The sequence below is a fragment of the Bubalus bubalis genome, chromosome 11, assembly GCF_019923935.1.
Source record: "Bubalus bubalis isolate 160015118507 breed Murrah chromosome 11, NDDB_SH_1, whole genome shotgun sequence".
NCBI classification, from domain to species: Eukaryota; Metazoa; Chordata; class Mammalia; order Artiodactyla; family Bovidae; genus Bubalus; species Bubalus bubalis.
Window position 1 is genome coordinate 55069123 of NC_059167.1, and position 15343 is coordinate 55084465.

Consider the following 15343-nt stretch of genomic DNA (forward strand, 5'->3'; position numbering starts at 1 on the left):
ATGTTACAGAGAACTGTCTTAATTATTTCAATTAATCAAACAAAATTCCCCTCCAAATATTAGATACAACAAATTAAAACCCACATTTGTATACAGATCCTTTAAAAGTTCTACCATACTTCTGTCAAATTTTCAAAGTAATAATTACAACAAACCTTTATAGGAGAAATATGGAAATCTTCAAAGAAACTAAGAATGGATGTATCAGTCACTGAGGTCCCCACTAATTCTGTGTTTATAGCATCTAAGTCTTCCCGGATTAACTCTGTCTGAAAAAGAATTAATCAAGATTTTCTATTTTAATATTTTTCTACAACAATTACTGAAAAGAATGATTGATCTTTCATAATATTCCCCCAAAATAAAAATTACCCATTTTCTTTCAGCTTCAGAGTCAGTTGTTGGGGTAAACAGCGCAGTAATAGCTCCTAGAAATCCCTGATCAACTTTTAAGGCCATTTCCTGAATGAGAACCATAAAATACCTAAGGAAAAAAAAATTTTAATAGAAAAAGCTTTTTTAAGGATGAAAAAGGCATTTTATCAAAGCTTGTAATTTTCCATGTTAAAACTTTGATTTTGGCCAAAAACCACAGCAAGATCTTGTTCCGTGATCTCTAAAACAAAGGTTATGTTAGCAAGATCGAAGTTTATTTAGACTGAGATCTTTTTTATTTTTTTAATTAAAGTAAAAGTTTCACTAGGGGTAATACTGTTATATTAACACTTAGCATTTAAAGTTCCAAATGCTCTATTTACCATGTTATGGAAGATATAAGAACAATGATGATGTAGCATATAGTATCTAATTTTTAAAGTCCGCAGGAAGTAAAGAACACACCTCACAAACACATCATTTATATTTCACTATTTTATATTCTAATGGAAGTTACAAAGGGGAGACGTGGTTGAAGGAATTTCACACTTTAAAATATATAGAGGCTATTATTAAAATAAGTTTCAAAATATAAAATCACTTGACCATAAAGTAGATTGATACGTTCAGGTGGAAATAATTTTCATACAAAAGTCACTTCCAAAACATAATGTATTTTCAAAGCAGATTCTCATTTTAAGTTCCTTTAGATGATCAAGGGTATCTTTACTTACTTGAACTGTAAGACTTTACTGTACTCATTAAATCTTGTGATGATACTCACATCAATGAAAGGTTTGGGCTCTAAAAGGAAGAAAGAAAACAGGAAAAAGGCAATCAAGCTTTCTAGTAGGTCAAAATGATATCTATTCAACTTTTATATATAGGGTATATCTCAACTTAATTTTTTCTTACCTGAGTCCAAAGCAATAGATTTTGGAGGGGCCACAGGATGAAATACAACAGGGAACACTGTACCTGGTAACTGACTATCAACCTAAAGAAAAGAAAACTGATTCAGCCGTACTTTATTTAAACTTTTGTTTCAGAGATGTATTACAGAAGATGCCACTAATTACATCATAAATAATATCTGTATTTGTATGTGCTGCTATTAAAAGTTTCACTTTAAATCTAAATTTCTTATATATCTCACCAAGGGCAAGTTTCCACACGCAGGAATACATAAACACTCGCATATTTGCACTAGAACTGTGGAGCATGAACACCATTGATGGAAATATTTGTATCAATGGATCATGTGAGATTTCAACTATCTATAATTTAAATAAAAATGTAAGTGAATACTACGTATGAAATTACAGGTTAGGTATTAAGAGAAAGAGAACAAAAATGTCCTAAAAAGTAGTAATCCGTAGTTAAAAACAAGAGATGGAGGCAGGCAGGCAGGGAGAAAGCAAACAAACCGTTTGATAAAAACAGCCTCCAATAAAGCCCTAATCATTCCCATATAGAAGAATAAAAGAAAATCTTAATTTGGGATTTGATGACAAATTTAAAGCAATATTAAAAATAACAATTTGTGTAAGAAAACATATGACAAAATTAAAGTCTCAGTGGTCATTTAGCCTTGGATAATTAGTATGGTGAATCACAGGATATGTGGAAGAAGAATAACTTATAAACAAAAAGAAAGATATCAACTCTGATATATGATTTTTGTTGTTGTTCAGTTGCTAAGTCACGTCCAACTCTTTTCAATGCCATAGACTGTAGCACACCAGACTTCCCTGTCCTTCACCATCTCCCAGAGCTTGCTCAAACTCATGTCCATCAAGATAGTGATGCCATCCAACCATCTCATCCTCTGTCGTCCCCTTTTCCTCCTGTCTTCAATCTTTCCCAGTATCAGGGTCTTTTCCAAAGAGTCAGCTCTTTGCATCAGGTGGCCAAAGTACTGGAGCTTCAGCTTCACCATCAGTCCTTTCAATGAATATTCAGGCTTGATTTCCTTTAGGATTGACTGGTTTGATCTCCTTGAAGTCTCTCAAGAGTCTTCTCCAACACCACAGTTCAGTACCATCAGTTCTTTAGCGCTCAGCTTCCTTTATAGTCCAACTGTCACATCCATACATGATTACTGGAAAAACCATAGCTTTGACTATATGGACCTTTATCAGTAAAGTAATGTCTCTGCTTTTTAATATGCTGTCTCAGTTTGTCATAGATTTTCTTCCAAGGAGCAAGCGTCTTTTAATTTCAGGGCTGTTGTCACCATCTACAGTGATTTTGGAGCCCAAGAAAATAAAGGCTGTTACTGTTTCCATTGTTTCCCCATCTATTTGCCATGAAGTGATGGGACCAGATGCCATGTCAGTTTCCTGAATGCTGACTTTTAAGCCAGCTTTTATACTCACCTCTTTCACCATTGTCAAGAGGCTCCTTAGTTTCTCTTTGCTTTCTGCCATAAGAGTTGTGCCATCTGCATATCTGAGGTTATTGATATTTCTCCCGGCAATCTGGATTCCAGCTTGTGCTTCATCCAGCTCGGCACTTCACATGACGTACTCTGCATATAACTTAAATAAACAGAGTGACAATATATAGCCTTGACATACTCCTTTCCCAATTTGGAACCAGTCCATTGTACCGGTTCAAACTGTTGCTTCTTGACCTGCATACGGATTTCTCAGGAGGTAGGTCAAATGGTCTGGTATTCCCATCTCTTTCAGAATTTTCCACATTTTGTTGTTATCCACACAGTCAAAGGCTTTGGCATAGTCAATAAAGCAGAAGTAAATGTTTTTCTAGAATTCTCTTGCTTTTTCCATGATCGAACGGATGTTGGCAATTTAATCTCTGGTTCCTCTGCCTTTTCTAAATCCAGCTTGAACATCTGGGAGTTCTGGGTTCATGTACTGTTGAAGCCTGGCTTGGAGAATTTTGAGCATTATTCTGCTACCATGTGAAATTAGTGCAGTAGTTTGAGCATTCTTTGGCATTTCCCTTCTTTGGGATTGGAATGAAAACTGACCTTTTCCAGTCCTGTGGCCACTGCTGAGTTTTCTAAATTTGCTGGCATACTGAGTGGAGCACTTTCACAGCATTATCTTTCAGGACTTGAAACAGCTCAACTGGAATTCCATCACCTCCACTAGTTTTGTTCGTAGTGATGCTCCCTAAGACCCAGTTGACTTTGGAATCCAGGATGTCTGGCTCTAGGTGAGTGATCAGACTATCATGGTTATCTGGGTCATGGAGATCTTTTTTGTATAGTTCTGTATATTCTTGTATTCCACCTTTTCTTAATATCTTCTGCTTCTGTTGGGTCCATACCATTTCTGTCCTTTACTGTGCCCATCTTTGCATGAAATGTTCCCTTCAGTTCAGTTCAGTTGCTCAGTCCTGTCCAACTCTTTGCGACTCCATGGACTGCAGCAAGCCAAGCCTCCCTGTCCATCACCAACTCCCAGCGCTTACTCAAACTCATGTCCATTGAGTCAGTGATGCCATCCAACCATCTCATCCTCTGTCGTCCCCTTCTCCTCCCACCTCCAATCTTTCCCAGCATCAGGGTCTTTTCAAATTAGTCAGTTCTTCGCATCAGGTGGACAAAGTATTGGAGTTTCAGCTTCAGCATCATTCCTTCCAATGAATATTCAGGATTGATTTCCTTTAGGATGGAAAGGTTTGATCTCCTTGCAGTCTAAGGGACTCTCAAGAGTCTTCTCCAACACCACAGTTCAAAAGCATCAATTCTTCGGTGCTCAGCTTTCTTTATAGTCCAACTCTCACATCCATACATGACTACTGGAAAAACCATAGCTTTGACTAGACGGATCTTTGTTCCCTTGATATCTCTAATTTTCTTGAAGAGATCTCTAGTCTTTCCCATTCTGTTGTTTTCCTCTGTATTTTTCCATTGTTCATTTAGGAAAGCTTTCTTATCTCTCCTTGCTATTCTTTGGAATTCTACATTCAGTTGGGTATAGCTTTCCTTTTCTCCTTTGCCTTTTGCTTCACTTCTCAGCTATCTGTAAGGGCTCCTCAGACAACCATTTGGCCTTTTTGCATTTCTTTTTCTTGGGTATGGTTTTGTACACCGCCTCCTCCACCGCCTCCATCCATCATTCTTCAGGCACTCTGTCTATCAGATCTAATCCCTTGACAGAACCTTGTGAAAAAATAAAATTCAGACCCAAGATTCCAAAACTGATTGAACAGGATGACAATGTTACCTGAAGCCAATACAATCTGGCCCTTAAACTTCTTTGGTGAGGGGACTGCTTATATTCAACTTGAATTCCTGATAAAAAATGTCGCCTTATAGAGCACCGAGAAGGGAGGCGCATTTCCATTGGGTCCTTGCCAAAATTCACCTGAGAAAAAAGCAGATGTGCTTGTGATGAACTGGTATTAGCAGTGTAGACCATTTTAAATATCCACTTACTCACAAACTGAAAAAGAAAAATATTCATTTCTACATCTAATCAAAAGATCCACCTTAAGATGATCTACAGCTGAGATGTTTGAAGCAGAATCATCACATAACTAAGGTTATGTGGAAAATATATTTTCAGTGATATGAACTGTACTTAAAGAACATAAGCCATGTTTTTTATTTTTTTAAAAACCTCAAAGAGTGATTGTGTGATAGTCACTCAGTTGAATACAACTCTTTGCGACCCCATGGACTGTAGCCTGCCAGGCTCCTCTGTCCATGGAACTCTCCAGGAAGGAATACTGGAGTGGGTTACCATTTCCTTCTCCAAAAAACCTCAACAGTAATGAATAATTCCAGATAACACTTATGCTTTGTTTTAACAAAGTTAAACAGTGAATAGTCAATAGCTTACTTATGTCTGACACGACCTGAATAGTGTTCTTTCATTTTAGCATGACCAACATTTATAAGGATGAGGGTGGGGGTGGGAAGCAGGTATGGTGATAATGCAAATGCAACCACCAGAGACAAAGAGTAACACACACTGCATGCCTGAAACTTCAGTCAAGCTTCTGGGCTCTTCCTGAAGCAAAAGTGACTTTCGGTTTTAACAATGTAGGGCCCTGTGTAGAGCACATGTTTATTTGTGGACATCTACTCATGTCCTAAAACAATTTACATTTAATGAATTTAATTGGGCAACTTTTTTTATAGGGTTTTCATCACTGAGATACACATTTCTGCACAGCCTAAGCAATATATTGATATCATTCAGAATAGAAGTTTCAATAAGTAATGTTGATTTCTCCATAATTTTCCTAAAAACAAGTTACATGAAACTATCTGCTTTGCAAATAGAGGAAATTATACAAATGCAGATAAGAAACATATTTAAATAATGTTTTACAGTATATGATAAACAGTATATTTTAATTTTATATGTGCTAATAAATTTTTAGTCATACTAATGCTACTAACAAATTAGTTTCTGCATACATATATTTACTTGGATAGTGAAATTTTATTTACTACTGCCACTGGCAACATAATACATAAATAAGAAAAAAAACAAATTTGGTATACCTCAAAATTATCATCTAGTTTAATCCAGCCAAGGTCTCTTGATTCTAGGTATTTCTTATAGGACTTTTCCAATGAAATTATTTGCTTTTGACTAAATGGCTTCCACTTCTGTTTTGGTTTCATCTCCCAAACAACACCAGAACTAAAATAATTCACAAAGAAAATTAATTAAAATAAATGCATAATTTAGGTTGTGGAATTTTCACTCAACTCCAAATTGTCACACTGTCAACTCCTATGAAAATCACATTTATGCAAGAGATTTTAAACACCAAAATATATCTACGTTTTATATAAAAGTGCATAAGGAAAAGAGGCAGGAGATATGTTTTTGTATCACACATTGACATCAATGAACTATGGAATTGGCAAAATTTTTTCATATGGGGATATTTTAGGCAAAAACCCATCAAGATGGAAGACCTAAATATCAAACATAAAACTATAACATTCCTAGATATAACACAGTAGAAAATCTAAGTGACCTTGGGTTTGGCAGTGACTTTTACAATACATCACTAAAAGCACAATCCATGAAAGAAAAACAGATGTGGGACTTTCCTGAAATTGAAAATTTCTGCTCTGTGAAAGACATTGTTAAAAGAATGGAAAGGCTGGGAGAAAATATTTGTAAAACATACATCTGATAAAAGACTGATATGGTAAGTCCCCTACATACAAACTTTTAAGTTTCAAACTTGCAAAGATATGAACAGGTGTCCACATGTCCCATCCCATAAGTTAGTTTACGTGTCTGGTGTACACTGTCACATGTGTGCATACAAGCGGCTGTGCTTTTGAGTACTTTACTGTGTAGTACTGTATAGAGTACAGTATCTCTATGTCAAGCCCAGGATGCCCAGAAGCAAACATAAAAGCAGTGGTGATGCAGCTGGTACACAAGAAATGCCAGACGCTGTACTGTACTACTGTACTTCTCAAGGTACTATACTGTAAGATTAAAGATATTTTATTTTTTTGTTGTATTATTTGTGTGAAAAGTATTATAAACCTAGGGGTTGCAGAGAGTCGGACACAACTGAGTGACTTCACTTTCACTTTTCACTTTCATGCATTGGAGAAGGAAATGGCAACCCACTCCAGTGTTCTTGCCTGGAGAATCCCAGGGACGGGGGAGCCTGGTGGGCTGCCATCTATGGGGTCGCACAGAGTCGGACACAACTGAAGCGACTTAGCAACAGTACAGTACTATATAGCTAACTGTGTTAGTTGGGTACCTAAGCTAACTTTGTTGGACTTAAGAACAAATTGGATTTATGAACATGCTCTTGGAACAGAACTTGTTTGTATGCAGGGGACTTACTGTACCCAAAGCATGCAAAGAACTCTTAAAACACAACAATAGCAAAAAATATTAAATTGGGCAAAAGATCTGAACTTCATCAAATGAGGTTCAATGACAAAAAAGCATATGAAAAGATGTTCACCATCATATGTAATTAGGTAACTGCAAATTAAAACAAACAGAGATCACTACATGTAAACCTGTGGCGGATTCATTTTGATATTTGGCAAATCTAATACAGTTATGTAAAGTTTAAAAATAAAATAAAATTTAAAAAAAAAAAAAAAAAAAAAAAAAAAGAGATCACTACAAATCTATTACATTTGTAGTGATCTGACAATACTAAATGCTGGCAAGGATGTGGAACAACAGGAATCTCTCATTCATTCGTGGCACGGTTACCAAATGGTGAGCCACTTCTCACAAAATTAAACTGCCAGGTGCTGCACAAAGAGCATTTTTGAACTTCACCAAACACATTATTATCCGTAGACCCTATACTGGTTATACCTGATAATTATTTCCCTCAACAGCCTCCAAAGAAGAATGAGTCTTTTACCACGGTCAGTGTGATTGAAAACCAAAATAGATAAATTCAAATATTTTCCTTATATAAGTATAAGCAGAATCAGAGAAAAGAACTGGTTCCATCATTATTAAAATGTTCTAAACAACCATCCAATAAATCATGTACCCAGGTTAAAATACTGCCTCTGTGAAACTTTTTTCCAAATTATGTGATTCAGTGTTCTTGGCTTCCCCAACCCACACCAGTTTCTCCAGCCTCTACAGCACCACAGAACATGTTCACACTTCTTTGTAGCTTTTCTTTTAGTGTTTTTGTAATTCATTTAAAAAATACATACAAACAATAAGGGAAGAAAAAACCTCTTCTCCCACCAACTAATGAATGTTGTCATAAGGGCCAAGACATGATTTTATCTTAGGGGCTTTTCAACTAGCAGTGAAAGCAGCTGTTCAGTAAGCTTTGCTGAAAGGTATGTACAGTACATCAAATTCAAAATAGGTATTTGTCTACTCTCATCAAACTTGCTATTATGAACTTAATGCCTTTTAAAGATTTCTGATACCTTATCTTTCTTCTCCCATACCTGGTTATCCCAATATATGAAACTTCCTGCTTGGTTTCATTGTTAACCAGTGAAAGCCCAAGACTACGGAGAGAAAAAGTTATTTCGTGATTGGCCTGCTCCATTTCTTCTGCCTGCAGAGCTTTGGAAACCAAGGCAACATCATCAGTGAAAAGCAAGACTCTCTGGCGCCCATCGAGAAATGATACCCAGTGTATCTGCATGTTTGCATCATAGGCAAACTGTCCACATTCATCCTGTGGGAAAGAGAGACTTCATATTAAAACCACAAACAGTAAGCTTTTATTACATAAGGTTGAACTGCAGTAGCTAAGAAAGCATGACTATCAATCAGAAAACCATCAAAATAACATAAATTAATTAAAGTTATAATGTGTTTTGAAACATCCTCACCAATTTTTTCAAACAGTAACAGATCAATAGTGCTTATTTTTTTTAAATCTTAGTTTAAGTTACCTAGTTTGGCACCCTACTCCAGTACTCTTGCCTGGAAAATCCCATGGATGGAGGAGCCTGGTAGGCTGCAGTCCATGGGGTCGCTAAGAGTCGGACACGACTGAGCGACTTCACTTTCACTTTTCACTTTCATGCCTTGGAGAAGGAAATGGCAACCCACTCCAGTGTTCTTTCTTGCCTGGAGAATCCCAGGGACGGGGAAGTCTGGTGAGCTGCCGTCTATGGGGTCTCACAGAGTCGGACACGACTGAAGCGACTTAGCAGCAGCAGCAGTTAGGCTCAAAGGGTACTCAGCAGGAATAAGAATCTCCTTCAAAGGCACCAATGGCATAAGATGCTTACTTGTCTCCCAGATGGAGAACAGAATGGTTTAAAACTTTACTGGAAATGTAATATCAGGTAAAATTAGGTTTTAATACTTTATAATGCTGCAAGTATTTATATAAATCACACTGTTAAATAGTCAAACTATGGTGATCAGTTTGTATTAACTTTCATTAAGAAGAGCCTTCTTGGCTGGCAGTCTTTTATAGCATTTAAAAATATTAGGCTTGATTTGGTGCGTGTCTTCAGAGATTTAAATAATGATTTTTTTTCATTCTGGACTTAACATAAATAAAACAACAGTTCATTTCAACAGGCAGTATAAACATCTAACATGAGCTTTTCATTTCATGCTTTCTTGGGATGCAAAAGCCAAAAACAAAGGATGTCACCAAAAGCACAGAAATGATTGGTATTTGCTGTTCTCTGAAACTGATCTACACCTTTTAACATATATCAAAGTAGATGGCCCAATTTTTTTACTCTAACATGATTAAGTTTTATAAATGTTTCAGAGATACCTACTAAATAAAGAAGGTGAATTTTCTCCTTGTAAACTACAAGATTTGATATGCATCTTGGTTCAATCTTAGTTATTATTCAAATGCTATTTGTTTTCAATCTATTGTATCTGTTAAAAATTAAATAAGATATATTTTAAAATATCCCCAGGCAACAATGTTTCAGTTGACTTCCAACATTTCGGTTACACATTTTGATGCAATATTATTCACTGCATGAAGGTTTATGGCTATCATGCCTTCTTTGTCACATTATCATATTCTATTTAATGATTTTTGCTTTGAATCATAGTTAAATTGTTTTTTTACTTTTGTTTACTTGTTAAATCTTTATCATCTCTTCATGCTTTTAACTTTCTGTGCAGTTAAAGCAGATCTCATGTAAATAGCATCTGGTTAGAAACTACTTTTGAACTTAATCTGAATGTGATCTTTTAATAGGAGAATTTAAACCATTTTCATTTATTGACATGCTTGATGGGAAGCATGGTTTAGTGGGAAAAGTCCAGGGACTATGAAGTCAAGATCTGGTTTTGAATTCTAACCATCAGTTCTAAGTTATAAACATAAGAATTTATGATACTATATAATAAGCATTAACATATGATATATTCAACAAAATGTACTGACATTTGCCACTTACTATATACTTCCTTAGGCTTCCTTCTTTTACTCTAAGAGCAAATTTTTCTTTATTTTCATTTTCTCAATTTTCTTTTTATTTTCTTTTATTACTCACTTTGCTTCTATTAATTGGTATCCTTTTTAAAAAAAAGTCATCTTTGATCTATATTTCTGTAATTAAAATTTAGGATTAAATGGTGTTAACATATTCTGTTCAGAACATACTATTTCCCTGCTCCCCCTTTCATTTTATTTTGTTGTCTTTGTCTTTTATTTCACCAACTTTCTTCTATCATAGCTGTCATATGTTTATAACTTTGGGAATCTTAGGCAAACATTCTGAAAATTTTCTCTGGTCCTTCTGTGGTAAAAAAAATTTTCAGAAGTGTGATCAGCTTCTGAATCTTTAGGATCAGGCTACAGTTTTCTCCTGAACTATTTTGTCGTAAACTCCATGTTTGTTTGTTTGTTTCCTGTTTATTCACACTGAAACATCCGCTGGATCACTGAAAAAGCAAGAGTTCCAGAAAAACATCTATTTCTGCTTTATTGACTATGCCAAAGCCTTTGACTGTGTGGATCACAAGAAACTGTGGAAAATTCTGAAAGAGATGGGAATACCAGACCACCTGACCTGTCTCTTAAGAAACCTGTATGCAGGTCAGGAAGCAACAGTTAGAACTGGACATGGAACAACAGACTGGTTCCAAATAGGAAAAGGAGGCTGTATATTGTCACCCTGCTTATTTAACTTATATGCAGAGTACATCATGAGAAACACTGGGCTGCAGGAAGCACAAGCTGGAATCAAGATTGCCAGGAGAAACATCAATAACCTCAGATATGCAAATAACAGCACTCTTATGACAGAAAGTGAAGAGGAACTAAAAAGCCTCTTGTTGAAAGTTAAAGAGGAGAGTGAAAAAGTTGGCTTAAAGCTCAACATTCAGAAAACTAAGATTGGGGAGAAAGGAGGGTTCAGGATGGGGAACACAGGTATACCTATGGCGGATTCATTTCGATATTTGGCAAAACTAATACAATATTGTAAAGTTTAAAAATAAAAAAAAAAAAAGAAAACTAAGATCATGGCATCTGGTGCCATCACTTCATGGGAAATAGATGGGGAAACAGTGGAAACAGTGACAGACTATTTTTTTGAGCTCCAAAATCACTGCAGATGGTGGTTGCAGCCATGAAATTAAAAGACGCTTACTCCTTGAAAGGAAAGTTATGACCAACCTAGACAGCATATTAAAAAGCAGAGACATTACTTTGCCAACAAAGGTCCGTCTAGTCAACGCTATGGTTTTTCCAGTGGTCATGTATGGATGTGAGAGTTGGACTGTGAAGAAGGCTGAGCACCGAAGAATTGATGCTTTTGAAGTGTGGTGTTGGAGAAGACTCTTGAGAGTCCCCTGGACTGCAAGGAGATCCAACCAGTCCATCCTAAAGGAGACCAGTCCTGGGTGTTCATTGGAAGGACTGATGCTGAAGCTGAAACTCCAATCCTTTGGCCACCTCATGCAAAGAGCTGACTCACTGGAAAAGACCCTGATGCTGGGAGGGATTGGGGACAGGAGGAGAAGGGGACGACAGAGGATGAGATGGCTGGACGGCATCACCAACTCGAGGGACATGAGTTTGAGTAAACTCCGGGAGTTGGTGATGGACAGGGCGGCTGGCGTGCTGCGATTCATGGGGTCACAAAGAGTTGGACACGACTGAGCGACTGAACTGAACTGAACTGAATGAGGAAAGTGCTTTACAGTACTGTGTGGATTTTCTTTGAATTCCCTTTTCATGTACACCTGAGCATCAGCAGAATTCCCTTCTCAGATCAGCCAGGAAATGGCTAACTGTCTTGTTTCTAGCTTAATTTTCATAACCTGGCAGATCACCAGTTGACTAAGGCACAATAATCTATTTCTTACTGTCTGGTTTTCTAATACCGAATAGAACAGAAACATTTAAAACCACAAGCCTGTGAATACACTACTGCCAGGATTCTTTATGATTTTGCCTTAATTTATAGACCTTGACATAGTCTTTCAGGATGGCGATACCGTTCTTTCTCCAGTATCTGTGTACTGCCTTATGGGAGTTGTGGTTGCTGAGGAGCATGAAATGTGAGGAGAAAGAAAATAATACCAGCATAGTACAGGGACCCCTGGTCAAGTTAGCATGTCTCTGAGCCAGAGACCTCATTGTAACAGGGAACTTAAGCTCCTCTACCACTTACCACTTGAGGGTTTCTGTTGTAAAAAGTAAAGCAGGCAACAGAGCTCCATCAAATTGTCATGGCAAAAATCACTCCAAGGATCTCATAACCATCAGTCTGATTTTTCAAAAGTCTATCTCTTTTATGGGTATTTCAGAGAGAATATAGGAGAGGATAATTCAGTCACTCTTGGCCAATTACTATTTTAAATAACCAAGAAAGCTTTTATGACAACTGGCATTATCAGACAGTGGAATATGACACTGTAAGAACTTTTCAGCATAGAATATAATCCTACAGAAACTAGGTACCACTCGTGGAGGACCCGTGTCTATATTGGAGGGAGGGTGGCAGATGAATTCTTTTACTTTTATAAGTATTCATTTATTTGGCTGCACTGGTTCTTAGCTGTGGCATGTGAGATCTCAGTCTTTGTTGTGGCATGTGAGATCTTTAGTTAAGGCATGTGAACTCTTACTGTAGCATGTGGGATCTAGTTCTCTGACCAGGGATCAAGCCCGAGCACCCTGCATGGAGACCATGGAGTCTTAGCCACTAGACCACCAGGGAAGTTCCTGGCAGATGAATTCTTAAGCCCTTCTCAAAGTCTAAGTGTCTAGGTAATAACATGTTTAATTAATTTAGCTACCTAAATAGTATTTCCATAAGTAATTCATTATATTTCTTATATGGATAATTTACTACTGTCATACTCCTTTAATTAAAAAACCGTATGGCTTTGATAGGGAAAACTTGCCTTAAAAAATCTTACAGCTAACAGTGGTATACAAAATTAACCTGTTTTTCACTTAGCCTCAAAACTCCTTCCTTATAAAAAAAAGTAAATAAAAAAGTACTGGTCTTAGGCAAGCTGAAACAGATGCAAATAAAGTATTTTGACTGATCTAGGACAAAATATTGGTGTGAACTATTTACCAACTAAAGCCCCAAAGCAACTTATTTTGAAAATACTTGCAATTCATTTTTAGTTCAATAAAGAAAAAGATGACAGTGTGAAGCTAACTTGTCTACTTCCTTTGTTATCAGGCACTTCCCTGGTGGCTCAAACGATAAAGAATCTGCTACACTGCAGGAGGCCTGGGTTGGGAAGATCCCCTGGAGGAAGGCATGGCAACCCACTCCAGTTTTCCTCCCTGGAGAATCCCCATGGACAGAGGAGCCTGGCAGGTTACAGTCAATAGGGTCGCAAAGAGTCGGACACGACTGAGCGACTAAGCACAGCACACTTCATATGATACCCATTCACATCAGATGATACCTTTAACAGATCATGTTCCCCAACATTTTCCGCATAACTCCATTTAAGCTTTCTGGTACCAGTGGGATCTTCCCAGGCAAAGAGTCGAACTTGTCTTGGCAGCAATACCATTTCTTCCTTTGACCCGCTGAAACACAAGCGACAGAGGGAAGGTTAAAACACCCTGGCCTTGAGAAACGTAGACCTGTGGTTTATCAAGGAGGAGACTGGCACAAACATGGTATAAAACTGCCTTTGTTAATAAAACACGACTGTGCCTAAAAATGAGTAACCTAAAATGTCCAAATACCTAATGATTTTGAAGCTTGAGGGAAAAGAACATTGCTCTTTCTGAAGCTGCAGTATACTCTGAACTGATCCAGATAAGATGGGACTAACAAAATTCATGAAGGTAAACAGACTGGTACCTCAGAATTCATCTACAGAAAAGGTTGTGAATAGTAAACTTTTTAGGAGCAGAGAACTTTACTTGGTACTCAAATTTGAGATTTTAATCAAAAGCAATGCATAAGAAGTACGAGTCTCAGAAGAGAAAACAACAGGTGTGCTCCACTGCTGCCCCAAGCGTGGTCTCCGGGCCAGCAGCACTAGCGTCACCGCGGGCCTTGCTGCAAAGTGCAATGTTCTGGGGCCCACCTAAAACCAACTAACTCAGAACCTGCATTTTTACAGGATTTCTAGGAGTTCTTAATACTGATATTTAAGTTTAAGGAGTACTGGTCTAGATAATACAAGAAACTTTGCAGAGAACTAAAATAAAACAAAAAGTAACCCATTTAGGGTTTAATCTATACTTTCAAATCTCTCAGCAGATTCAAGCCATGAGAGTTAAGAATACATTAAATCTGGAAAGCATTAATTTTAAAAAATTTATTTATCTATCTTTGGCTGTGCTGGGTCTTCACTGCTGTCTGAGGGCTTTCTCCAGTTGCAGTGAGTAGCGGATACTCTGCTGTAGTGTGCGGCCTTACTGTGGTGGCTTCTCTTGTTGTGGAGTTCAGGCTCTAGAGCGCTTGGGCTTCAGTAGTGGTAGCCCGTGGTCTCACCAGCTGCGGAACATGGGCTCTGTTGCTCTGAGGCATGAGGGATCTTTCCAGACCAGGGATCGAACCCATGTCTCCTGCATAGGCAGGCGGACTCTTAACCTCTGGATGACCAGGGAAGTCCCGGCAAGGCATTGTTTTTTATATATTTATATGCGTGTGTGTGTGTATACATATATATAATGGGTATTATTATTTTATATTATATATACATACATAAAAATAATGCCGTGAAGATTTATAATAATAATTCTTTACAAATATATTATTACATATTTTAAGAATCTAAAGCTCCCTGTTTAATGGCATCACCCAAGCTAAACAACAGCACACACAAGGACAACAAAATTCCTGTCAGTCTGTACTACAATACATTCAATATCACTATTTAATCTTCCACGTAAATCTGTCTTCAGCCCTTTGCCCTCCTGTTTAATATTCTACTATCCAACCAAAAAAACACGATTTATAGAGAGAAGTTCACTGAGCATCACGAGACCACAAAAGAATGGTACTGCTTAAACAAGTTCACAGTTCCTTGTATCCAATTCTGAAATGTAAAAAGCTTCAAAATTCCAAATATTCTTCTCTTAA

At 37.2% G+C, this 15343-nt stretch overlaps 1 protein-coding gene across 2 annotated transcripts in view; it reads right to left on the bottom strand.

Moving 5' to 3' along the window:
- VPS13C (vacuolar protein sorting 13 homolog C) overlaps positions 1-15343 on the bottom strand; it is a 190056-nt gene that overhangs the window by 23087 nt on the left and 151626 nt on the right. For both annotated transcript variants that reach the window (XM_025295705.2, XM_025295707.2), the window contains exons 64-71: positions 13707-13833; positions 8282-8517; positions 5864-6005; positions 4575-4715; positions 1291-1372; positions 1110-1179; positions 373-484; positions 156-269 (exon numbers count right to left, since the gene is read on the bottom strand). In XM_025295705.2, coding sequence (XP_025151490.2) covers positions 156-269; positions 373-484; positions 1110-1179; positions 1291-1372; positions 4575-4715; positions 5864-6005; positions 8282-8517; positions 13707-13833 — 1024 coding nt within the window. The remainder of the gene's footprint in view (positions 1-155; positions 270-372; positions 485-1109; positions 1180-1290; positions 1373-4574; positions 4716-5863; positions 6006-8281; positions 8518-13706; positions 13834-15343) is intronic.